The 27,072-nt window shown below is 39.5% G+C and overlaps 1 protein-coding gene across 1 annotated transcript in view; it reads right to left on the minus strand.

The window, feature by feature from the left end:
- Window positions 1-19,331: 19,331 nt before the first annotated feature.
- The window catches only part of MAN1A1 (mannosidase alpha class 1A member 1), a 150,576-nt gene continuing 142,835 nt past the window's right edge, over window positions 19,332-27,072 (minus strand). Inside the window, exons 11-12 of the mRNA XM_054061625.1 lie at window positions 23,833-23,948; window positions 19,332-22,517 (exon numbers count right to left, since the gene is read on the minus strand). Of these exons, the coding sequence (XP_053917600.1) occupies window positions 22,391-22,517; window positions 23,833-23,948 (243 nt within the window). The 3' untranslated portion in view covers window positions 19,332-22,390. The remainder of the gene's footprint in view (window positions 22,518-23,832; window positions 23,949-27,072) is intronic.

Here is a 27,072-nt window from a genome sequence, read left to right on the forward strand (position 1 = left end):
TCAGCTTTTCTGTCCTTCCCTTCCACTCCCTGCCCAAACAGAGTTTAACAGCCTGCTGATGGGAGATTGGCATTAGCAATTGTGTAGTGACCCCCGGCCAATTTGTGAACTCTCCCCTGTCCTGGGAAGAAGGGGCTGACACATGCCCTTGTGTTTTTCTTGCACTTCTCCCACGCTTTCTGCTTTCATTCTTACCAGACACTTTGACACCCTGACTTATTTTTGCACTTACAGCAACTTTCTGCTGAGAGCTTAATGAGTGCAAAAGGGCACTTATGATTTCCAAACATTGTAAGGCACAATAACGCCGTGGGGGAGAGAATGTAAAAATGAACAGAAACAGGAGAACACTGAAGACTGAGAGGAATAGTGCAAAGCTATCTAGAAATACCTACTTGTCATGAAATGACTTTGCCTCACCCTGAAGATATAGCTTTCCCCCTGCAGTTAATAAAGGCCGCCTGGGTATTTCAAGTGTGCCTAAAGCTGAGCTTCACAAAACATTGGTGCATTGCTAGCACCATGCAAAATCCTTTCCATGTAAGCTTGCTGCTATATGGTGAAATATTGTTAATACTTGGCGACCTCCTGAGAAATACCTGGCTTTCCCTGGACTCGTTTTAGCACTCATCTATATTTTTCTGTATTTTTCCCTTTCTGTGGAAAAAACACACGGAAGAGGTGTTCTTCATGCTTTCCTTACAGAGCAAACAGAAGCCATCAAAAGCAGCATTGGCCATTGTTGTGGAAAGCTGAGATTCACAGACACTTTGGGGTTGTTGATGTTCTGTTCAGGTCTCCAGTCATCTGCCACAGGGCTCTTTTGCTTGCTCTTATGTAGCTAGGATAGAAATGTGTATATTTGACTCAATTACTGTTCTGAGTCCTAATTACTGTCATAATTCTGGATTTCTTGATGGAATTTGCCTAAACATGTGACTGGAAGAGTTACTTGGCATTAACTTGAAGAAATGAAGCCAGACATACACCAGGAAGGTAGAAGTTGCTTTGCCGTTCTCCTGGATTATTTAAGTCTTGCTCCTCTGCCTGTAGGGTTGAGGGTCTGTGTTGGTTTCCAGTTCTCCAGCTACATTCAGTACAGCTCCCTCTCTCATAAAGCATCGAACGCTGAATTGAAATGCTTCAAGAAGTCCAGTCTGAGAAAGGATTCTGTGGACAAAATAATCCTAGTTCTTAACTTCACAGAAAATATGCTAGGCCAGTCAATGCCTGCCAATGTGATGGGGAAGATCCTGAACCTCGCTTTATACTGACAAGCCTTGCAAAACAGCAGTCCTTTGGGGCATTTTGAGATGTGTAAGGGAAAGCATGTTTCTCCAGTTATTTCAAACATGAGTAATACTGAATACACATACCCTGAAGTACAAGAAATGTAAGTATGTAAGAATGCTTAACTTTGTTTCTAAAGACCATCACAGTGTAAACATGGACTAGTAAGACAGACCTGGTGAGCTTAAAAACCTAAACAAAAGCGGCAGAGCAGCAGTGGTCAGGTCCTTATGAAGGTGGGTCAGCTTTTCCTTTTTTGTGTGTTTTTTTTTTTTCCTTTTTTGACATGCTGAGTGCAGCTGCAGGTACATACAAGTCTGCATCACTGAGACTTCCTCCAAGTCCCGACCTTTTACCATAAGCTTCCCAAATGGTCCTGTAATAACCACAAGATGCTCAGCAAGGCTTAGTATGCTTGAAAAGAAAAACAAGATCTTACGCTCTGATAACTCATCAGCTGCTTGTATGATTTCAGTTTTAACCTTCACGGATTCCTAGGGTGAAGACAATTTAATGCCCCAATATTAACTGCTGATGCTTAGGAGGCCTGAGGACAGAGGGTGGCAGCACAGCGCTGTCAGAGCTCACCCACTCCAATCGTAGAGGCTTTGGCAGCACTGAGTGGGTGTGAAACATTTCACACACAATTGCTTCTAATTAAATGTATATTTTTTTGTTTTGCTTTACAACAGGGTAAAAATAACTTCTGTTTGCCTACTGTGTTTTGGTGTGTTTTAAGCTGTATCTTATTTTTTGCCTTTAGCTTAAGCAGTGAAGTTTAAAACCATGAGTCAAGTGAATACGTATGCAGAGAAAAAACTTGCCTCTAAGAGGTCAGTCACTGATCTTTTGCTTATTAAATACTATAAAAATGCTGTTTGTTCTGACTACAACAAACAGACCGTATCTTAGTGTAAGGAAGGGTAAACAGGCAACTGTGGTAATGAGGCTCTAGCTTGGGAGAGAGTGAAGAACCCTTGGTATAAATCGTAGTAGGGGGGAATGGACCACAGCTATAGAAGGAAACATGCTTCCAGGAGCCCTAAAATGCTTCATTTTTTTTCTCCTCCCATGGAGATACTGAAATAACGAATTACTTAATGTTCTGCTGGAACAGGTTGAAATTTTACAGCACTGAGTGCAGCACTAGAACTTGGAAACCCAACCCCTGGACCAAAACCTACCATCCCCAGGTCCTCTAAACCAAAACTGGATCTACGTCCACCATTGCAAAACCAATACAAACTTCATCCTTCTTTCACATTCCCAGTTAAGTGAAATGAAGGTGCTAGGCTATTGGTAACTTGCTATAAGGACACACACATATGTCCAAAACAGTATTCATGAACCCTCTTTGTTCTTTAGCAAAACAATAAGTACAATCATGGAAGCATCATCCAGAGTTCTTAGCACTAATAGAAGGTTTCCTGAAAGAGTGTAAAAAAAAATAGCTTTTTGAAAAGAAGCTAACTAAGCACTGAAAGGAAACCTTGCCCATTTCCTCAATTAACAAGAATAAGTCTTTGTCTCGCCTGTTTTGAATGAGAGGTCAGCTTTCACATGGCAGACCAAAGTTTCTGGGGCACATTGGTTAAAGGTTAAACAGAAAAGATTTATATTATAAAATGGTGATGTGAGTTAGACCTATGTTAATCATTAGTGATGTAGCTTGAAAGTCACTGTAAATCCGAGATAAAAAACATAACTACCAAATGGTGTTTACTGGAACTCTATAGAAATAAACATCCTTTATTTATGACTTGAGTTATATAATAAGAACTGCTTTGAAAAAGTAAAATATACATGAAAAAACTGAGCTACTTTTACAAATGCCGTTTTCTTAATTCATTTTCTTTAGCACTTCAGCGGTTCATTTAGAGGAGATGTTATATTTTGATTTTATGTCTGTTGCTTTACTTAATCTTGTCTTGCTGTGCTCTTCTGGCTAATCAGGAAATGCATCACAATCTGTTTATTTGTGCAGATGAAATTATTTTATGTCTGATAATCCCAGGAGAGATTATTGCAGTTTTGAATCATCTCCGGAAGACTAAGTAGCTTACTGGGAAATAAGGCCAATGTTCATACCTATTTCATACCAGTCATGATTTAAGATTAGAACAATGCAAAAGAAAATTCCTGAGCTGAAGATGTAATATTCTGGAAACTTTTTATTTGTGGAAGAATTATTCCTGCACTTCAACAGGTAGTAGACCCACTTGGTAGCCCTACTCCACTGAAGTCCAGTATGACTCAAGAGGAACGGAGAGAAGGTTATCTCTTTGAGTTAACTCTCATTTCTGTATCTGATTTTAGTTACTATTTAGAAGTTGTTTCTAGCATCATAATTACTTTTTTTTTTGGTATCATTTTTTCAGCTACCAATGTGTCTGAGTACATAAAACAAATCCTTTTGAATGGCAGCTCTCTACATCTTTTCATAAAGTCATCAAAAATCCTTCAAAGAACAAAGGTTAGCTCTGAACATCCAAATTTACGCTGTTAAAAAAGAAAGTGGTATTAAACAAGTCAAGACCTGGCTGATAGAAGTCACAGCACACACTTTCATTGGAACTGTACTTTATATTTGTGAAAAAAATCTGAAATATTACGGGGAGAGTCTTTGTAGTTACTCCTTTAAACAGTGATTTGGTAATCTCCTGCAGCTGTACTAATGTTATTGCTAGAACTTCATGTAATTTATTTTTGTGACATCACATTTCTTATTTAGTACACTCTGATGTTCACAAATCAGACAAGGTGCTGATAGAAATATTTGCAATGACCCATTTTCTACAAATAAATTATTATGCCCCCCCCCCAGTCATTGTTTTAGAAAAGCTTTGTCTGCCAGGGGCTGGATGTGGGATGTGAGAGGTGTTTCTCCAAAATGTATAGAAAGTTGCATCTTGCATAGAATGACACATATGCCTGTTTCTGCTGGAAAGTAGAAAAGCAACTGATTTTTGACAGGTTTGCTTTGCAACAATTTGGTAGCAGTAACATCACCCTGAATTGAATTGAAAGTTGGGATACCCCCACCCGAGGAAGTGAATCTTTGCAATGGAAAGGATGTAAGGGACACGGCCACAGGCTGCGATGTGATGGCATTGTCTGGGGTTGGGCAGATACATGAATGCAGCAGCAGCCACCTGCGTTTCTTTGCTGCAAGTAAGATTAGTTCCTAGGTGGGTTCAGTTTGTGCTGGGAGCCAGAGAAGCTCTCCAAAATTTAGAGAAGTGATTTGAGACAAGCTCGGGAAGGTTTAAGAATTGTGCCCTTAGGTTCAGAAGAGCAAGAAACGTTTTGAAATAATTATTCCCAGTGGAGGCTGTAATGAGGTTAGGTTAGACACAATGAATAATTCTAATTCTTTATTGTCTAATGACACAATTTAAAATAGCTTTCCAGACTTGGGCCTCCCAAGTAACTGGGTTAGATGAGTAATCTCCTACTGTGATAGAAATTCTTCTATTCATTCCTCAGAGACATTTGTTTTTGTGACTGACCAATCATAGGCTTTCTGGGTTTCAGTATAGCAATCTGACTATAAGACTTCCTTTTGTTGCTGTATGTATAGACAAGATGTTTATTTGAAGGCAACCTAGAATAGAGTTTTCAATATTAAAATTTTATTTGGAAGAAAAACCCAAAATCTTTGGAAATTATTCAAAGGAGGAAGATCTTTCTGAGCAGCTGTCTCAAAAGCTAGACAGGCTAATTGCAGCATCCTAGCATATTGTTAGTAATGGCCTGGTGGCTAAATAGTTTTTTTCTTACCAAGCCTTTGAAATCTTCTTCGAATCTGCTTCATTAGTCTTTGGAGGGAGATCAATAAAATAGTTTTCTCTTCCTAAAGTAAAGATGTGTCTAGACTTTACAATGTAGAAGGTAACAGTTTGTCTACAGCAATGATGAAGTTCCCACTCTTAGCTACTGTAATGTGTATCTAGGGGTCCCAACCTGACTGGGTCTTCCTCATACAAGGTGCTTTTATCTACACAAAAAAGCAAGCTTTTGTCTTAATTCACTTGCAAATGAACTGAAGAAAATTGGTAAAGTGTTGACATTATGGAGAAATATTTTACTATGTCCAATCCCAAGGTAAAAGTAGATTTTTATATTTGGAAAAGGGAAGCATTTAGAACAAGGAAATGTACTTTTTGTAGATATATTTTTTTACTTTCACTCACTCCTAAAGTGATAGTCGGCAAGGTTATTAAAAACTTGAGCTCTCTCCAGCATTATTCTGCTGATGTTGGTTGTGAACCATGAGAGACGTTTCATTCCAGCTTCCTCCCTCAGCTGTACTTGCTTCAGCATCAGTTAGATCTTGTTCCTTACTGCTCTGCAAGGAATGGCTGGCAGACAGGATTAGGAAGAATAAAACCATGAAGAAAGGCTCAGGCAGTCGTGGTTTATCCCTCTACAAAGGAAAATAATTAAAAAATAGTGGAGGCACCTGGCACAGGTGCAGCTGTCTAATTAGTAAATTACACAGGTGTGATGGCCTGACCTGTACTTGTTAAGTACTTAGGAAATGAGTAGTGTTCCTTAAAGGTGAATCTAGCTTTAGTAGTACTTGCTGAAAGAAATTATAAATCCACCTTCCCCAAGCTTGAAGGTAGTGCAAAGGTTGCCAAGTAAGAGGGGTTTTTTGTGTGGACCATGTCCATTGGCTTAAATACTCAGGTAAGCATTTGTCGATTAACTCCTTTCTTCCTGCTAGTTTGATAAATAGAAATCACAGGCAAAACTCAGTCAGGTCCTGCACGTCACAGCTCTGTAATAACTGGTGGGGCTGGCTTGTAGAAGCTGGCAGAGGAGGTTAGCAATGCAAACTCTATTCTGCTGCTTTGGAGGGAAACAGAACATCCTTGAGATCTGTAGTGAGCTGCCCAAGGTCATACATCAGTTATATGGCAGAGTGAAGAATGGCACATTTTCTGCTTGGAAAAGCTGTGTATTCCTGGGCAGGATCCCCAGAGGGGATTTGTATCTGTTTGTCATTGCTGTACTAATCATCTTGTGGTTAAAGCAGATGACTGACTTAGCCTTCTTAGTGGGGTCAGAGCTGGAAAATATTTCAGATCTCCTTATTCCTCTTGGTTTGCCTTGGCTTCCTCATCTTCACAGGGGGGACAACAGCAATGCTGAAATAGCCAAATATTTGCTTTTATGAGTACGTATCTTAATTAGCAAAGTTCTTTGAGGAACTGTTTGTGGCAAATGCTCCAACAGCAAGAGGAATCCTTCATGCTATAAAAAGCTAGGAATTGTTTCCTCTAGTGTTTAGTCACCTCTCAGGATGGAGCCACTAATTTCTCCTCCTGCCTCTTTAGTACACATATTATGCAAATAATTCTAACAATAAGCTGTCTGGAGTATTTTATTGCTTAATTAATATGGTTTCAATATAATGAATAAATAAGATCGTATTCAGATTGTGAGTATAGTAAAGTTAAGGGGATATGATCCAAGAAGGAGTTTCAAATCCCTTCACATCTGTTCCTCTATTTTGTTGGATTAATTTTATGTTCTAAATTAAATTATTCTTGTGAAATTATTTCCTCTGATGTTCTGCCCTCCTCCCCCCCATCTTTTCATCATCTGTCTGCTCAACACCTTTGCTGCTCTCTCACACGGGGGAAATAAAAGCCACTTGACAGCCCAGCTGGCTGAGCAGGTCTGCACTGTTCCCCTCCATCCCTTGTGGGGCTGTGGAATGTGATGAGTTTGGAAAGCTCTGGATTGGTTGGTCTCTGTTTTCAGATGAATGCAGGCTTTCCAACTGGCATTTGTTGTTACTTTGATCCACTTTTTAATTAAAAACTTGGGAATTTAAAATCCATTGAACTGTAGTAGACTTAGTTTTTACTACAAGGCTCTTCTCTTCCTCTGCCCTAAAATAAACTCAAACCCAAACACCTCCCAGGCCTTTGCTTATTCCGCTTTAGTGAGGAAGAAACAGTTGTTAAATACTTATCTCCTTTACATGGTTCTTACAAGTTTGGGTTTTTTTTAACTTTTGGCTACAGAAATGCTGATGTGATTATAGCTTCCAAGTCACCAGAAAAGAAAAAAATTCAGAAAGCAGTCAAAAGACAGGAAAATTTAATTAATGTAGGCATGTAAGATGCCTATTTAGTAATTGAGATTTCATTTTAATTTTGTTAAATTGTAAACTCTCAATAGAAGGCATTGCCTCTCCTTGGGCTAGAAGGACCTGAGGCATTTTTGATGCATTTTGGGCACTCCCACAAGGTGAAGACAATTGGGCTGCAGGTACAGATGCTAAGGAGCTTCCTGTCCTTTGGTTAAAGAAGAGAGTCTTTGCTCAAAGACGCTTCTTTCCAGAGGCAACCTTGCCCAGTGCAACCAGGGCCCTGATTGCTGCTTTGTATTCCACTTGCTGAGAGCAGCCAACAGTGCCAGGCCCCAAGCCACTGATGTCTGACTGCGAGGTTCCCATTTCCCCTAAAGTAAGTAGCCCCGTTTTCCCAAATAATTTCACCACCACCACCACCTTTGACAGGATCAAAAGTGTGTAGTTATTTGAAATACCCTCTGCTCTTCTTCACTATGTATTTTTAAGAACTTCTAGGCATGCAATTGTTAGTGGGACTCAGCTGCTTCATCTCTGGAGAAAAACTTGGTTGAAATCAGCCTGACAGGTTAGAAAGCACTAGAAGAGGGACAAACTAACATGAGTAGAAGAAATGACTGTTTAGAAATGGATTATAGCTAGAAATTTACTGTTTTTATAAGAGCAATATCAGGCCATGATCATTTACATGTTGCCATGTCTCATAGTGAAAGATGAAGACAAATGTCTCCTGGTATCCCTTTGGGTATTTTTTTTCAGCTGTTGATTTATTTAATATTATTCTTTCAGTCTTATGTTGTGTACCTCTGATCGCACACAACTGCTTGTGGAGCAATCTGTTCGGTGTATGGCTTTTCCTCCTTCCCTCATAGGAATGCAAAGAGAAGATGCAGGAGGCATCTTGCGTCAGCTCCCACAAGCTGAGAGACCTGTGCTGTGATTGTTACTTCATGGTGACATGTCTTTGAGTCTGCCTGCTGAAACTGGGAATACCTTTTCCCATTTAAAGTGTATTATCCATAATCTCTGCAGTTCTAATTTTCTTTAATTTTTTTTTTTCCCAATACTTATGCTTATCTCTTCCCCTGCAGTAAAAGAAACGGCAACTTAATGCGAAGGAAATCATACCCGATTTATTCATGCTTGTATAAACAGCATGTATTTCTTCGCATACAGGTAAATGGAATTATAAAGACAAGTCTTTGTGAATAAAATTTTGAGAAATGAAAGAGTTCACTAGTAACTCATTTACTGTGACAGGAGATGAATAGAGGTAATTTAGTCTCATAAAAGTAAAATTGGCTCATGTCTTACATGGGGGTGGGAGGAGGAATATTGTTTAGAAGCTGGAAAGCAGAGTGGAGTTGAGAATTGGCAGCTGTGCTGAGGGGGTTTGACTGCCTGGCTCTCTAACCGTGGGCGAGTCACTGTGTACATGTTCCCTTCTGTAAATACAGATCTAATTCTTGGCTAGTTTGTAGGGGGTTTTGTTGTCCTCATGTGAAACACCAGAAAACAGTACTCCAGTGTGGTGCTGGTCTTTTGCCATATTTGAATAAGTTTTTCCTCTTTTCTGCTCCTGTGGCTGATATATTTGTTCCATAAATGTATCTCAGCTTTCACAGCTTTCCTGGGGACAGATTGGAAGGTAATCCTGAAAGAAAAGCAAATATAATTTGTTTTTAAAGATATACAATATTAAGATAAAAAGATTAGGGCCTGTCAGAGTAGGCATTATGAGAAGCAGAAGAAGTATAAGACCATCTAAGGTACCTACCTCCACAAGTGATGTGTGCCTGGAAAGTTCTTTCCCAGGACTTCCCTCTTAGAAACTTCCCTCAAAGCAAAAAGGAGACTGGGTAAAGCTATGCAAGAAAAAATATCCCTGTTGTTACTAGTGAAAATGTTGTGAAAGTCCCTGAGTTAAAGGATGGTCAGGGCTTGTTCATGGTGTGGGCTGACTAGCAGCTTCTCCTCGAGGTCTAGAGATGGCCTGAAAAGAGAGAGAGGTCTGGAAAGAATGAAGTGGATGATAAAAGATGCATGAAATGAGCTAAAGATTTTGCATAAAATGGCTTTGGAGCAATTAGTTTCCCCATGGTGAAGGAGAAAGACAACAGATTTTGTTGTGGTGTGTTTTATATTTGAAGGTTAGGCAAAGAGAGAAGAGATTTGAGTGTAAGCTGGATAGGTTCTGATACAGCCTCTGTGTTTTGAATGTTTGAGAATACACTTTAGAAAAATCAGTGGGACTATCAAAATTTCATTGGTTCCACAGTGCAAAACAATGTTTGCTTAGTGTTGTGAACAGATTAAAACCCCAAAATGTCCATTTTCTGCCTAACTAGGTCACTTTCACCATTTTTGGACTCTTAAGAACACTGACCAATGAGACTGACTTACTTCTACTGGCATTTTGGTTCATGAGAAGTCTTTTCTCCTGCTCTTTTTGAAGCTAAGATATTGTAGACTAAAATGGAGACCCTAAAACTTGCGTTATCAGTAATTAATTTAATGATCATGTTTCTGTTTTCATTTTTTGTAGGCTTTCTGGTTCCTCTGAGTGGTTATTTTGTGCAGACTGCCCTTTCTTAATGAATTATTTACACATTGTTGCTGGTGACTGGAAACAGTAAGATGACTTATGCCTCTTTAAAAGGCTGCCCTAAATTACTCTGAAGATGCTACTGTGGCCATACTACCATGCACTTCACTTCTGTGCTTTTAATCAGCATATCGTGCCGCAAATCTGTGAATAATGTTGTTTACAATAGTTTGAGGATCTTCACTAAACACTACAAATAGCTTTGGCCTATGACTTGCTGAAGTCTACAGTGACCACTCTAGATGGAATACTAATCCTTGTGTTTTGCAGCTTATGCTGTGATTTACCACCAGGATTTAAATAAAACTATTCAAATTTAAGAAAGCTCTACAATATCTCAGGTTCTGTGTAGGCAGGAAGGAGCTGTATGAGCTCAGGGAAATCTCCATCTCTCCCAACCTTTAAAAGGTCTGTGTGCATCTCTTTAAGAGATTTACTTGAAGGAAGTCTATCTATAGCTACCTCCTGGCAAAAGGGCAAATCTGGTGAGATGTTTGAGCAGGCTGTGAGGTGTTTAGGGCTACATGGAGAGCTGGAATGACCAGTAGAATGCCTAGGTGATGTTTATGTTGATGAGCAACCAACAACCTGTGACTGCCTCTCCACAACAAGGAAAAAATAATCAACTCACAAGTTTTGTTTGTTTCTTTAGTCCTTTTAATACAGACTAAGACAAAAGCGGATGTACCACATACTGCATTTTAATAAGCCAAGGAAGGAAATATAGGCACAAATATTTTCATCTTTTCCTGGCAGCTGAGTCCTTTTGTGCTACGAACACCTGCTTGTGCCATGGAGAAGCACAGAGTTCGTGGACACACTGGGAGGAGGGAGGGGAATTTTGGAGTGGCAAAAGGACAGGAGGGCAGTCTGCAATGCAGGGTCATATCAGTTTGGGGTTTTTTGTGTTTGTAGTTAGCAGGTCCTCTTTTCAATGTTCAGTTCTTACGCCAGGTTTCCAGGATTGGTACCCCTGCAGATGCAGAGCAGGTGTGCTTTAGCTGCCCTGCTGAGTGTGCCTGCTCTGCACAGCTCAGCCCTGAAAAGGAGGGGGCATTTCTGAGACAGCAGTGCCATTTTCACCTCAATTCAATTCTTGGTTTATCTGAAGGTGATTTTTGTGAAGTGCTGAGTTTTTGTGCGTGTGTGTGTGTGAGAAGCACCCATTGCTTCTGACTCCTCCTCCTCCTCTATTCTGAACCATCTCACAGTTATCACAGGTCAATGTGCCTGTTTTAGTGGCTTCAGCTTGTAAAAGTTATGTTGTTGCCTCTTAACCACCTTAATTTCAACCCAGTGGTTCCAGGAACATGTGTTGCCTTATACTTTTCACTGCTAATCTCCCTATGCCCTTTTCTCATTAGAATAATTGCCCAGTGACTCACATTTATCTTATCACCTATTGTAAAAATTTTCAGAAAGAAAATGTGTATAACATGCTCTGCCTTTATAGCGTTATAGAGTATAAATGGTTTTTATTAATAACGCATTGCAAAATGGTCTCTTATTTGACAAGTGTACTTTTATTTTAATATATAATATTTATGGCATGCTTGTAAGTGTTCCGCAGCATATTTTATAAAATTAATGGAGCCCTACAAAATGGGAACTCACTCCCATGTCTGGCTGTTAAATTCTTGCTGAGAAGTGGAAAAAGGCTGCAGAATTTTGTATAAAAATTAAGTTCGAGATTTGCCTTCATGTACGTTGGCAGCCAGTGTTGAGAGAGGGAGAGATAAGGAACTTGGGGGGTGATATATTAAAACATTTGAGAGTAATAGAGAAAAGAAAGCTTCAAATTTTGTTGAAGATACTCATGTGAAGACATGCACAGTTTAATTAAAGAAGCCAAATATCAGCTGAATAGGTCACTGATTCATCTTCACTAGGTACAACATGGTCCAGAATGATAAGAAAATGGTTTACCCAGAGAGAATAAATCCACACACAGTGTTTATTGCCTGAAATAACCACATTTGAAAAATAGATCGTTCATAAGATATTTAAAAAAAAAAAATAAAGAAAAGAGGAGACAGGACACCTATGCTTTCTTGTCCTTGAGTGTTCCTCAGGCTGTATCTGCTTCATAAATCTCCCTGTAAAAGTCCATGGAATTGTTTTCTCTGTGTGAAAATTTAACCTCACTAAAATAAACAGGAATTTTGCCAGTGACTTAAATGGAGCTGTTTTTCTTGCTGTATAAGTAATTTTTAGAAAGAAAAATGCTCATCTATGCAAGATTTTTTTCCCAGTTAGCCCACCTTGGTGGTAGTGTGGGTATAAAGAGAGAAGATTTGGTGCCCCAAACAAGTTGTGACCACGAGTAACCAATTAATTCTCTAGTTAGAAAATGTTCATACATTTCATAGTGAGGCTGTTTCCTCCTCCTTTTTCTTTTGGAACACAAAGAAATGAGAATTAGATACTGAGATCTGTGTTGCAGTCTATCAAATACTACTGCAGGAATGAATAGTTATAAGGATTGCTTGTATCTGTAGATATATCAGTATAAAACACTAAGAGAGTCTACATGTACTCTCACTTCTTTTTTTTATTGAGGAATGTTCAATTTTTGAATTACAGTAAGGTGTGGACAATATCATTTTACTGGACAAATGTATTCAATTCTGGATCTCAGAGAAAAAAAAGAATACTTCATTGGTTATTCAATCAGAGATAATTATGAAGCAAAAATGTCAAACTGAAAAACAGGATTATCTTTCCCTATAGCCTCAATTTCTTGTAATTTAATATAGTTTTTCAGGGCTTTAGATGTGGGTGCTACACCAACTGGTTTCACTTGTAAACTAATTTCCTCTAGAGCTCACGGAGTGGAAATGGTTATGGTAGCAGCCAAGGGCCCTTGCAGAAATTGATAGGCACTCTTGCATTCCTTTGCTTTGGTCTTGCTGGGAGACCCCAGGGAGGTCTCCCAGGTAATTGTTCATTATGTAGGTCCTGGCTTATCCTCTCCCCCTTGTTTGCATCTGTGGGTGGCAGGAGAGAGGTGATCAATAAGATGATAAACTCCTCTTTTCTGTTGCCATCTCATTGGACTGTGAAGATGTGTTTTAATTAGTTTCCTATCTATCTGTACTCTTGCAATGACACTTAGTGTACAAAGGTGCTTCATGACAAAAAGAGGAAATAACAAGTTTCTTTTTTTTTTTTTTTTAGAGAGTTTTTTCTAGCATTTTTCCTTGAAGTTTCTGCACTCTCAGCCTTCTAAGTCTCCTCCTCCTCTGCTTTTTGTTCTTTTGCTGACTTGGGTTGCACTGGAGCTAAGTCATCAAAATTGGTTTCCTGGGCTGTCTGAGCAGTGGCTGTGCTGTGAGAAATTGCTGTGCCTGCTTTTAGGAATTTTGCTCTTGTGCTTTTCTACACTGAGAAATGAGAGTCTGGCATTGCAGAGAGGGGAGCATTCTGTTCCCAGCTTCCATGGGTGTTTGGTATTTTATTGTGAGTCCTTGGCAGAGTTATCTGCTAGGGAGGTAGGTTTTGTTTGCTCTTAGGCAAGTTTCGATTTGTTTGTGCCCACTTCTAGTCTGTGTGGTTCTTCCCAGCCACAGGGAACAGGATGGTGAGAGTTGCTTTTACACCATAGCTAGCAATGTAAAAAGCACATTTGAAGCTGCTTCTTGGCTATTTGTTCCTTCATGTTTAAGTATTGAAACAAAATTAAAGAGTAGCCTGTCTTGGGCTGTGGAGTTTCCAGAAAAATGACTGGATTCCAGGAGGAGTCAAGCCATTATGTTAACCTTGCTTCCCACACAGTGCTGGCAGTGCTCAGCTCTGTAGCATTTGTTGGCTGAGATGCTCTGACTGATACCTGTCTCTGTGGCAGCTGAGCAATTCCAAAGGTCTTGCTGCCACTGTGAGGTCCTGTTCTGACATGTCAGGGGGAACCTCAGTAGGACTGAGGAGGTGTATGTGGTGGGGAGGAGAGCTCAGTGACCCCTTTGGATGGGATTTTGGCTCTTGGCAAACTTGGACCAGATACTCGACCTGCATCTTTCACTGTCCAAATGAGTACCCGAGCCTCTGGCTGTCTGGATGGCATTTCTGGTGAGCAGATGACAGCAACGGTAAGAAGAAAAACTTCTGTAACTGAAAGGTGCATTTGCAAAGAACTATGGCTTTTCACAGCTAGCAAATCTACTCCCCTAACTAGATCTCCCCTCAGTTTTTCATGTAGCGAAAGGGAATGGAGGATTTTTCCTTATGACTTGTGCTACATCTCAGTAGGAATCAGTTCACTCTGGACAGAGTAGAAGCCTTTCATCAACTAGACGCTGCCACAGCCTTAAATTCACTGGGAAAGGCTTAGAAGTGGTTGAACATTGTGTGATTCTGTGTTAAAAATCTGAGTCATTAGAGTGAGCTGGATTATAGGCAAGGAGCTGGGAGCAGAGGCTTTTGGGGCACAATCATGGATCATCAGCTCTGTTGTTGCATGCCCAAAGGTGTTGGTCTGCAGCCACTGTCGTGCCACACTGTAGTGCCTAATGAGTGAGCAGCAGGACTGTGGCAGCATGACAGGCAGCAAAGGAGTCTGGTGGGAAACTCATTCTTACACAGGGAGGACATTCAGGGACCAGTCGTTGTGCTCCTGAACCACAAAGAAGGAGCTCTGTGATGCTTGACCTGCTGGTTTGAGTCTCTTGTTGTACTTCTGCCCTTCCAGGGAACAGTGTAGTAAATATGTCTAGAAGTTAGACTTTCTTGGAGGTATTTTGAGCCATTATGTTTTGCTTTCTCTGGATTTCTCCTGTGAGCTGATGTTTATCAGCTCCCGCCCAGAATGGCTATGGAATGTTGTATTAATGTGCTGCTGCTTCTGCCCGTGTTAGCTCTGGGTCATTCTTGGAGGATGGTTGAGAAAAATCCCAAAACTTGCATGCAGCTGTAGGCTAGAAGGGGTTGTGTAAACTAATGAAAGAAAAATGAGACAAAAATGCTTTTAGAATACACTCTTTCTTCTTACTTATGTACCATAGAAATGCAGTTTGATGTTCCATAGAATCGTAGAGTGGTTTAAGTTGGTAGGTAAAGATCATCCAGTTCCGACCCCTCTGCCACGGGCAGGGACACCTCCCACCAGATCAGGCTGCCAAAGGCCCCATCCAACCTGGCCTTGAACCCCTCCAGGGATGGGGCAGCCACAGCTTCCCTGGGCAACCTGTGCCAGTGCCCTCACCGTGAAGATTTTCTTCCTAATATCTAGTCTAAATCTGCCCCTCTCCGATATATACCCATTGCCCCTCATCCTATCACTACATGCCTTTGTAAAAAGTCCCTCCAGAGCTTCCTTGTAGCCCCTTTCAGGTACTGGAAGGTTGCTATAAGGTCTTCTCTGAGCCTTCTCTTCTATAGGCTGAACAGCCCCAACTCTCTCAGCCTGTCCTCATAGCAGAGGTGCTCCAGCCCTCAGATCATCTTTGTAGCCCTCCTCTGGACCCCTTTCAACAGATCGATATCCTTCTTATTCTGAGGATATTGTTATGTAAAATAACATCAAGTTTTGCAGCATTTTTCCTTTTTTTTTTAAACATGGAGCACTTTCAGCTTGTTGTTACTGCTGGAAAGCTGAATCCACGTTTCTTAGGAAAAGCTCTTGGAACACATGCAAGTAGAGTTAGGAATTACCTCAAACTCAGAAACAAATGGAATGGAAAGCAAGAGTGGCTGAACAGCTAAAACATAGTCAAATTATAATAAGCCCCTCTTGCAAATACAACATTTGGTGTTGTTTTGCACATCCCTTACTTTGTCCCTGCCACTATACTTGTATGTAGCTGTTTCCATACATTTTTTCCTACACGCTATTCTTTGCACTGTACTTTTGAAACAGAGCATTGTAATGTTTTAAATTTCAACTTGAGGGACTGGTATGAAGCTTACGAATATAGCTTTCCACAGTACATAGAAACATTTTTTCCCATAGAGTTGAATATACAGTTGTGAAGGCTGCAAGGTTATCGGCCTCCTCTTATTCTGAGTATTTTGAAGCTAAGGGATTTAACGTGCTAGGAGAAAGCGGCACTGGCTTATAAGATTCAGCAGCAGCAGAGGAGCAAGCTCTAAAAATGCACCTCTGTGAGAATGACCTCTACTTTTGAGAGGGGCCAGAGGAAGCCAAGCTACTCTGAGCTGAGGGAAGCAGAGGTGCCCTAAGCAGTAAACATAATGTGCTGGATTGAGATAAGTAGGACAAAACATTTCTGTGCTTTAATATCAACTAAGGCACCTCAAGGAACAAGATGGAAAGTTGTTCGGGAGGGAAAATGCTGGTTATTAAATAGCAGTATTAGGTATTTAGCAGGTAGGAATTAGTAGTAGACTCCAGGTAGGGATAAAAGATCGATTATAACATCTGAACTGCTGGGTAAGAGCACCAGGATCACAACTGTGAGATATTACAGCAGTGCAAGAAAGCTGAAAAATTTTGACCATGTAGTTTAGTAAACAAAGTTCAAACCAGCTGAGGTTAACTAGTGATAAGCCTGCCTATCACGCAGGCACTCCCCAAATCTCATCCTTATGCCGAGCTGCTGGACCATGTTGTGTTGCAGCAGCGGAATCTGGCAGCTTGGCAGCAGTGAGGCTGCCACAGCCCCATGCCCCAGGTTTAGTCAGCAGCAGGGCTGAACATGTATTTCCAGTAGGGACATGCACATACAGACAGACATACACAGCATGTGTACTCAGCGGTCATGCTAACCACTTATTCCTCTATTTTCCCATGCTTAGGAAATCACCTATATCTTTTGTTTGCCCACCTTTAAAGCATCCTCTAAACATTCTTCAAGTCTTGCTCAATATTATAATCCTCTTGTCCTGGATGCTCCTTGGCAATGCCCAGTCCTCCCACAGCCCCAGATGTGCTTTGCTCCTGTTCACTGATGGGTGGATGCCAGCGGAACCAGGGCTGAGGCTTTCCTGGGGTAACCCCTGGGGAGGGGCCTGGACAGGATGTAATTTCCTCTGAGTCCCTCACTTAGAATCATAGAATCACCAGGTTGGAAAAGACCTCTTAGATTATCAAGTCCAACCATTCCTCTCTGCTACTAAACCATGTCCCTGAGCACCTCGTCTACCCGTCTTTTAAATACCTCCAGGGATGGTGATTCCACCCCCTCCCTGGGCAGCCTCTGCCGGTGCCCGGTGACCCTTTCTGTAAAAAATATTTTTCTGATATCCAGTCTGAACCTCCTCTGGTGGAGGAAACGAGTTTCGCACCTGCCTGTGTGCCCCTCTGGGAGTGTGGAGATGGGCTGACTCCCATGGGGGTAGGAGTAGCTAGGGCAGGGGATTACATGGTGCCTTAGTGCATCGCTGCCTGTCTGCTCCTTTGTATATGTGCTGATGAACTTCTAAAATCATGTAACCTACCATGTAGGATCAGTAGTTGCAGCATCAGAATCCTTTAACTGTCCCCCATGGCTGAAATAAATAACTCTGGTCTCTTCTGTCATGTGTGTTGCCAACCGTAACGCCTCTCTGAGCTCTGTGAGTACCAGCAAGTCCCCTCGTCATAGGGCGATACTCCTTGGGAGCTGAATCAACGACCGGAATTTGACAGTATAATGAAGTCACACTGACAGTTTTAATATTTTTTTCTAACTAGAGGTACTCAAGACTAATAGTATCTCTGTGCTACTCTGATGGTATGAAAGCAATGCACAACTGAAGTGAAGAGATACAATATTAATAACGAGAGGGGTCTTTAATGTCCTGTGAAATGTCAGTATGGGTATGGTGAAAGGCAGAAACCCTTCCACAAATAAGCAACGATACGTGCACAGAAAGTGGAGAGAGCATGTGAAAGTTTTAGAGTGGTTTTCAAAAGGAAGGTTGATTTTTAGTGATTTTAATTACAAGGTGAGTGAGAGCTGGTCCAGACAGAAGAGCAGATACCTGAGAAATGAGGGTCAAACTGCTGGCTTTTGAGGTACTGTTGGATGCCAACAGCCTGCTGGGCTCTTACTGGATTCTGCAGCTATGCGACTTGCTCCATGTACCACTCTGTGTGTGCCTGAATGCATAAAACCAGGAGAGAGCAAAAACCTCTGTTTTCTCTCTTCTCATAGTATTTGGACAGGAACTCTGAGTCTCAGCAACCATTTCTTGGGTTTGGCAGACTGCTTTTTGATGCATAATCTTTTCTCCTGCATTTGAGATCAACCAGGATAGACTAATCCCAAGATTAAGGTGGATCAGGGGAAGGGCTGTTTCCATGGCATATGCTGTTATATGAGTGCTCAGTTACTCTTGTGATAGAGGAAGGCCATAGGGCAATGCAGACAGCAGGGCAAATCTTGTTAGTCTTGACTAATTATCAACTTGGTCCTAGTTCCTTCTTTTCCCTGCAGAAAACAAACCACACCAAGCATCCAATTAAGAGACCAAACTGATTGAAATTCTAACTCAGGCTTGTATTTATGTCTCTCGTGAATAGTGTGCAGCACCAAGTTTTGCATTAGTTCATGTTTATCTTGTTGAGTAGCAGTTGTGTGGTTCTGGAGGAGGGAATTGTAGAGCTGTACACTGCAACTCTGCTGGAAAATGAGACTCTAGACAGAAGAGCTACCTTTAAAAATCTCTTACTTAAGCGAGTCTAATGAGCAAGTTCTCTGACAGACATTTATACTACTGAAACTGTTCTGTCAAATCATGGCAGTTTATTTCACAATAATCTTTGGATGAGGCTTTCTACTAAACAGAGAAAATAAGGTTATCTATGAACTACAGCTCTTATTTCAACATTTAGATGGAAGATCTCACCAATGGGTCCTTCCTGACACAAAATGTGGTTTAGTTACGGTTCCTATGACAACTGTTCCCCTCTCCTCCAGAGCATGGACTAATGATAGGGTTTCATTACGCGGTCATGTAATGCCAGGCGTTATGACAGCCTTGTAATCTCTGCTCCAGTGTTTGCTCCTAAATGGCGTTTAGCTGAAGCCCGCTTGTATTGCGCAGAACATGAATTGGAGTGACTGACCTTCACTAGGCTTCCTGCCTGCCACCTCTGACTTCCCAGCTTCCTGCTTCTCACTAGTAATCTAATTTTCTGCCAAAACACATTTGGTAGGATGAATTTTATTGACAAAAACGTCTAGGAATTTATTTCTGTGGTAGCAATTCTATACACTGACTGCCATTAATTAACAACAGTATCTTAACAAGTACACAGAGTCCTCCGCCATATCAAACCACTCTGCTGATGAAAATTCATGAGTTTGACAGCCAAACCAGGCTCTGCAGCAGATTCCTGCAGTTACTTCTGCAACGCACTTAGGAAAAAACTATAACAAGTTGAACAGATATATTAAAAGACTTTATTCACAATAGAGAAATTTTTACAAATATAAGTTCTTAAAAATTAAGCATCTTGATCTATTATATATTCCATAATTTCAGTTAATACAAAGATGAAAAGACTAGATGAGCTATGTACAAATCAAAACCAATTTAAATGCATGATAGAAATGGATAATATGTATGATGAAGTCACCATAGAAACAGTGAGCTACTGGGCATTGCAAAAATCTGTGTACAACCAACACATATGCAACACGTATCTCACAAACAATTAAAACATTTTTTTTCCCATGACACAACGTGGGTGCCATTTAAAGTGATCTACCTCTTAGGATTTAACATATGCAGTTTCAAATTCATTATGATGCTACAAAGAAATGGAAAGTGTAGGCAGTGTGTTTATGCAAAGATAATGCCCCTACACCCCCACCAAGCAATTTCTTTTGCTCTTATGAAGGACTGGGGACAAGGTGACCATCACCAGCCACTTCCACGCAGCTGGTTCATGAACAGGAAATAAAATGCATGTTATCTCAGCAACCTAATAAGCAGTTGTAAGTACTGACTTTGGTGTTTTGGGGTTATTTTTTTTTAAAAAAAAAGAAAAGGGAGAAAAATCAATATATTCTCAGTTTATGAAAAGTGTTTTTTTCTTACACTTGGCAGATTTATACATTGTACAATCTTCTCGTCTACTTACATTAGTTTACAAAAAGTACAGTATAGTGCAGTTTTTACATACAACCTGAATACCAATACCAGTCACATCAAATTTGTGCTCTTTCACAACTCCCAAACTAAAAAGAAATATATATATTCATACTAAATGTCTGTTTTACAAGGAAACAGTCATGATGCTTATATTTATGTTACAAAGGGCCCAATGCATACGGTAGTTGTGTGTTTCTAGCCTGCTTTTTGAAACACAGAGAAGAGCGACTCCACTGTTTCTTTTCAGCTTGTTAAGAAATCTTAACAGGATCACTAGACACTTCTAGGGGAAACATACTGTGGTTAACAAAACCACGTAAAAAGAGGCTTACAAAACACATTTCTCAAAGGCTGTTTTTGTCTGAGCTACTGTAAATATTTAACAGATAGGAGGCATACAGCAGCACATGCACAACCATGTGATAACGCAGCAGCAGATGACCTAATAAAGATAACTGAGACAGAATTAATTATTATTACTTTTTGGTTACAGAGGAAAGAGAATTTTTGTTTTACTCCACAGAGTTTCTCCGTGCTACTTGGCCCAGCTCTAGGTTGCCCAGGCTCAGCCCCATTCACGCAGGAATGCACAGCTCTGCCAGTCCTGTGCTGCATTACCGCAGAGCCTCTTGCTTTGCCTCCTACATAAATGTCTTTGGCAGCTCACGTGGCACGTGCCACCTTCTCTGTTTGCAGGGGAAGCAGAGCAGCTCTGCTGTCTTTATGGACTCCAGAGGGTCACGGTTATGGGTCAGCCTCTGGCTACCAGATGCAAAAATGTTATCTTTGCTCTTGGCTTCTACCTCTGAAAAACTACATCACAGACCTCTACCAGTACAGGAAAAAAACATACTATGTAATGCCTAAACAAATGTGCTTCCTCCCCTGTGATTAGCTTTGCTGGAAATGTGAGCTATCTTACTAAATACCTTTAAAGAAGATTACTGTTAAGAACCATATTTGTTTTGCTGCAGTCAAATCAGTGAATAATGTGTTTTCTCAGAATGGGAAGCCAGGTGTTATACCCTATTCCAAACATACGAAAGTCATATTGTCATTAAATGAAAACCTACGTAGACTTAATAATCATGTAAACGACTCCAAATTACACTTCAGTAGAAATAAGAATTAATGGTGCCTGTTTTTTTTCCCCTTTGGCGATGGTACAAAGTAGAACATTTTTGGCATAGCTCTAACCCTTCTTAGTAAGCCAGGCCTCTAATCTAGGGAATAACTTTAAGCATTTAAAGTCGCTCAGAGCAAACGGACTCGGTGCTTTCAGAAAGTTTTAGTTCTACACTGGAAAATTTCCTCTCTGAATTATTATCTTTTAAGTGGACAAATTTTCTTCAAGGAATTTGGACATCTGATTTTATTCATGTAGATATATTAAATTGCTTTGTGACAGTAAATTATCAAGTCTGGTGTCAAGTCTGAACTTATCTGAATGTTTGAGTCCCAGAAAACCAAACAAATTGTTTCTGGTACAATTCTCAGCTACCAGGAAAAGGTCATCCAATAATTTTTGTCTTTTTACCATCCAACCAAATGAAAGCTACTGGACTAAATATATAAAGGAGGCAAGACTTCCTTTCTTGATATGAAATGACTATCTTATTTTACTCCATATTAGCCTGACTAAAGACATGAGAATAATACCACTTAGAAAAGGAAGGAATCAATTTGTTCTATTACAATATTCTAATCAAAACTCAAAAAACTAAGGTCTGCTATCTAATGTGCTAAATTCATAAAAACTAAGTTTAGACTAACTTCAACGCATACCACAGTTTCAGAGTTGTGTCTGCATGAGATGAAAATATTCCTATGTGGAATTCAATGACAATGAAATACATCAGATACTTTACCAAGTGATGATAGACCCGCATAAGAAGAGGCTGTCACAGTCACAAGATTTGTCTTGGATGACACACAAAACAAATTAACAGAGAACAAAAAAAAAAGGGAAAAAAAGCTCTTTATACTTAATTCAATATGGCTTTTTGCAACATGGCAAAATATTACAGCTTAAAGCAGACATCTCCTCATAGAGGAGGAAAGAATTTTGCAGTCAAATTAAAAGCATGACAGGAACAACGTGCAGACACTCTGCTCCTTTTGGCCAAGGTGATACTGCAGCCTAACAAAATCTGGAGAGAGGTCCTATATCTCTTCCAGGAACTGGTTCAGCTGGATAAGAGGAGTGAAGAGTTGGAAGTCCATTCATAAGTATTTACTGTTAAAGAAAACAGACTGCAAAGCACTTGATTTAAAAATTTAACACAGGAATTTAAACCCTAATCATGTGCCCAAGTCTTCAAAAGAGATCTAAAGAGCAAAACAAAAATCTTCATCTATTTCGGGTTTTCTTCTTTATTCTCATCATCATTGTGAAGAATAGGGAGAGGATGAGCCTCTGTGTTGAAGACCCAGTGTTCAAATGGAAGAAGATCATCTTCAGAAAACAGCAAATACAAGTACCTGGCGAGAAAAAAAGCAGGAAAGGTGACGACATCAGGGAAGTGAAACTACAACAGGAAAACAGAAATGCCTGATTTCCCTAGATGAATGTATCAAGGGAAATGGCTGACCAAACACAAAACACCAATAAACATCACAATGATTAGTACAAAACTTTGGGACTACTCAACTCAGATTGGACTCAGGGGTGATAGCAACTGGAGACGAACAAAAGAACACCTCTATTCTGATAGAGGACAAAGAAGTTTAGGCTATCAAGGTTAAACACCAGTTCACTTCATTTCCATTTGATCTTTGGTAATTTTATTACATATTGTTTTGATAGTAGAAAACCACGGTAATTTTTTTCTTCCTGAATGTCCACATATATCAAGATGTAGGACTGAAAATATTGTAGTCCAATCCTGTCTTACTGCTAAGAACAACCTCTGGCATAGGATTTTTAAAGACGGAAACTAGCACTAGACCAGTAGGTTGGGCAGCCATTTACTAAGATAGGGTCTATTAAACCCAGCAGTAACCAATAAAGAAATCCAACATTTTATTTATTGTCATGATACAGGCAGTAGCTACAGTAGCATGATTATCGAAGTCTGCTTAGGGATGAAAGTCTGCTCAGCATATGAAATTTTATTTTTCCTTGATCACCATCCTTCCCTGAAGACTTTTCCTGGTCTAATTCCAATAGGCTAACTTAAAAGATATAGTAGAGGCAGCACACATAAAGAGATTTATGCTATTTCATTCACTTCAGTATTACACTGTCTTTTAAAGGGCATAATTGCTTTTTTCTAGTCTTTGTGACTTTTACAGAAAAAAAATTGAAGAGACCAAGACAAAACTTCCTCATTTCATTAAAAACGTAGGAGATGGTTATAGATAACAAAAGCTTTTGGTTTTCCTCTTAACAGGCCATGTGAGCTTACCATGCAAGTTGACTTATTTTTTCTTTTTCTGTAGTTTTAAAATGAGAAGTAAACAATACGGCCCTGATAAGTTCTCCATCTAGTCAATTTGTTTCACTAGTGTTGGCATATATAATTAGATCCTATCAAAGCCAGATGTAATTTCTCAACAAAGACTATCAATTACCTTTATCAGAAGCAAAGATAACTTCCAGATGTCATAGCAATTAGTTTATTGATACAGAAGGGGGGGGAAAAAAAAGGGCAATTTTGCTTCCTGTCACACAGAAAAAAGCTCTACTGTTTCAGTCAGATTTTGTCATGTGAATGTCAAGGATACTAATGGTAAATGCATCTGTAAAGATGATACATAAAACTTCATGTTAATGAAATCAACTTTCTTAACTTACTTGAGTGTCTCTGAAAGGAAGAAACTTTGCTGCACATCATCATGGCTTTCATGATTGTGATAAACATCTCTAATGCCAGAATAGCCACCATCTACTCTGCAATGTTTTTCCAGTGCCTGAAGAGGAGTGGGGAGAAAAGTCAGCGGGATTAACAAAATGCATCATCTGTCAGTTTTATTTTGTTTAACAATAAAGCTATCAAAAAAAAAAGGCCACTTTTTTTAATAAAGAGATGAAAATTAGATAACATCTAGACAGAAAACTCTTTTTAAAAAGACACATGCACACATATCTAACTTTACACTTGGGAAGAGGAGCAAAATGATAAATCATTAAAAGTGAACTTAAATTAGTTTTCAGAAGGAAAGATACATGGATTTTCACTTATTTTCTTTTCCTTCTTTTTAATAGGAATAACAATTGCCTCTCACAGGCTTGTCTATCAGCCATTGGAGACTGTGTTCCATATACCTTTCCTGGTCATACTTTAGTGCCTAAAAATTGTGATAGAATTGAATGCCATGATAAAGACCAGTCTTTTCCTTACCTCCTGCAAATAGCTTTGAAAAAGCAAAGGCAGCTCTCCATTTTCTATGTAAGTTGCTTGGTTTCTCTTTGCAATTATTTGATTTTTCAATGGGAAAGCTCTAATATATGGCTATGACTGAATTTCTTTTCTGCAGAAGGTACTAGTTTTTTTGATACCTTTCTGAAAAGCTTTCTGTTACACAGGAGGAGGTGGAAAGCTAACATATGGCTGGGCTTAAGGCATCGTTTTAGAATAAGAATGTGTTTTCTCTAACTAGTTTCTAAACTGTGAAACTATGTATTCAGTTAAAAGGTGTAAAACCAATGATTGTTTCTTATTTTACACCTACAAATATAATTTCTTTTCTGCACACAGGAATGTTCTATATGATCAGCTAATTTTGAAGGAGGAAAAAAGATCAGACACAGGGTATATATACAAAGGCAAAACCCATATACTCAGTGCTGGAACTGTAGAAGGTATATACAGTTATATTATTTGATAAACTTTTCTGCTTTTCTTTGTTTGCATCCAATACTTTATTTGAATATTAGTACTCTTATCACTGCTTTGTTTAAAAATATTCATTCATCTTTTTTCTTTATAACTGACCTATTTAACAAGGTCGAAAGTATTCTTAGCCTCTTTGTTTTTCTTATTCTGTTTGATAATAACTCTCTGGTATTATGCAGTAAGCAAAGGCGCGAAGAGAATTGAAGATGATTATATTTAAAACAACTCATTATTCCAAAATAAATGCAGAAAATACTCTTTAGCCCTAAATTATTCTCATAATGAAAATGATGGAAAGCATGATGGATTACTACATGGTGCTTGCTGTGGAGACAGGTATTAGAGCAACATCCAGGCAGAAATACCTGGAGCTTTATCAACCCCCCAACAGAGAGACAGAAAACAACTACTTCCTCAATTTCTGAGGCTATGACAAACATCACTAAAGTGATTTACATGATGTGTAGATTTTATCTAGGGGAAGATGCTGCGTTTGAAACCACATAAGGCAAAAAAGCTATGAAAAGGCAGAAGATACATTTAAAAAAAGCAAACGGGCAGAATAACCATTTTCTGATGAAAGATGAGACTAAAAGTCACTAATAATTACTGAGGTATCCATCACCTCTGCCTGCTCTAAAGGCTGTTCAAGATCCATGTTTTGCTGTGAGCAGATATCCTAAATGTCCTTGGTTTTGCTGGAGTCCCTGAAAGCTATCTGCATATATTTGGCTTGCATGTCAGCCTCTCCATAGTTTTCACTGGAGAGTAAGCTGCCTATTGTATATTTAAAAGGGATTTTTCTCCAGGAGATATCCTTTAAAATGTAACAGGCCTATTTGTCTTTTCTTATGTGTCTTTAGGTTCATTTTCCTGGACACTTTTACTAAGTGACAAATATACTTAAGTTTTAGCAAGTAATTTCCCCTGGCTGGTACTCTTTCTCTCTCGTCTACTTCAACCTGCAATGAATTCAAAATGCTGAATCTGTGTTTGGATTTTCAATGTCAAACACCAGATTATGTTTTCTGAGGCACAGCAGAAGGAGAACTTGAAGGATAAGGCTATTATTCAAGGAAACAGCTGCATTCTAAATAGAGTGAAGTAAAATAAAACCAAATTGCATTTGAGGTTTATGTGTTCTAACATGTAGTTTGAGCCTTCTTTAGGAGTTCATTGAAGGGAGATATCCTACAGGCAACTGAACGAAGTGCTGTGATGGGAACTAAGAGGTTAACTTGCTCCATATTATCCATCGTCATATCTAATTGATGCAAATGTGACGATATCTTACCCCTCAAAAGCTACTTTTCACTAAACTGAAGGAAGAGGACGTTCATGTGTGGCATTAGTATGAACAAAAGGCTCTCGGTTGTCACCCTCTTTTAACTGGCAGTAATGGCCTTTTGTGCCCACATCTGCCATCTGCACTTTCAGAGTACAGTGATGTTCACATTGACAGTGGGGTAGTGGTGGGCAGGAATAAACAATCACACACACTAAATTAGTAGTTCTCAGAAAATGAGGGTGGCTAAGATCAGTTATGCTACAGAAACCCAAGTATATTTCAAGCACAGTGCAAACTGGCTGACAATCTCAAAGTATCATAAAGGGAAAAAATAAAAGAAGTGTTTTGAATTCAAAATGCAGAGATTTATAATGCAGAAAAGGAGACTTTCAAGAGCTAAACTGATAAAACCTTTCTAACTTAGTAACAGTAGATATTGATGTTGGTCATAGCTGCATTTTCTCCAACTGCTGAAATACATACAGAATGATCTTGGACTCAGAGTAATGCATCAAAGCAAGTTTCCACAGAAAAAATGAGCATGTCTACAAAAGTTAGAGAAAGAATTAATAGATTTGTTGGAGAGTTTAGAAGTCATGAACCATAAAACAGCCTCCTTTTCTACTGCAAGGGCACTGGGAAACAAATGAAATGAGTTCTTTTTGCCAGTGTCATGAAAATGGAAAATGAAACATGAACATTGACATGAAACACCTGAAGAACAATGTTTTTGGGCAGCAACATATGGTCTGATTGTTGTCCCTTTTCTTCTTGTTTCAACCTCAGCTTCCTCTTCCTGCAACAAATGTTGGTAACTAAAACAACCATAGTCAGTGGGAAGGGACTTCCCCAAGAACAAAAGGGTGGAGTGATGTGCTCTCTGTAGCAAAAGGGAACAGGATTTATGAAG

The sequence above is a fragment of the Cuculus canorus genome, chromosome 3, assembly GCF_017976375.1.
Source record: "Cuculus canorus isolate bCucCan1 chromosome 3, bCucCan1.pri, whole genome shotgun sequence".
Taxonomy (NCBI): Eukaryota; Metazoa; Chordata; class Aves; order Cuculiformes; family Cuculidae; genus Cuculus; species Cuculus canorus.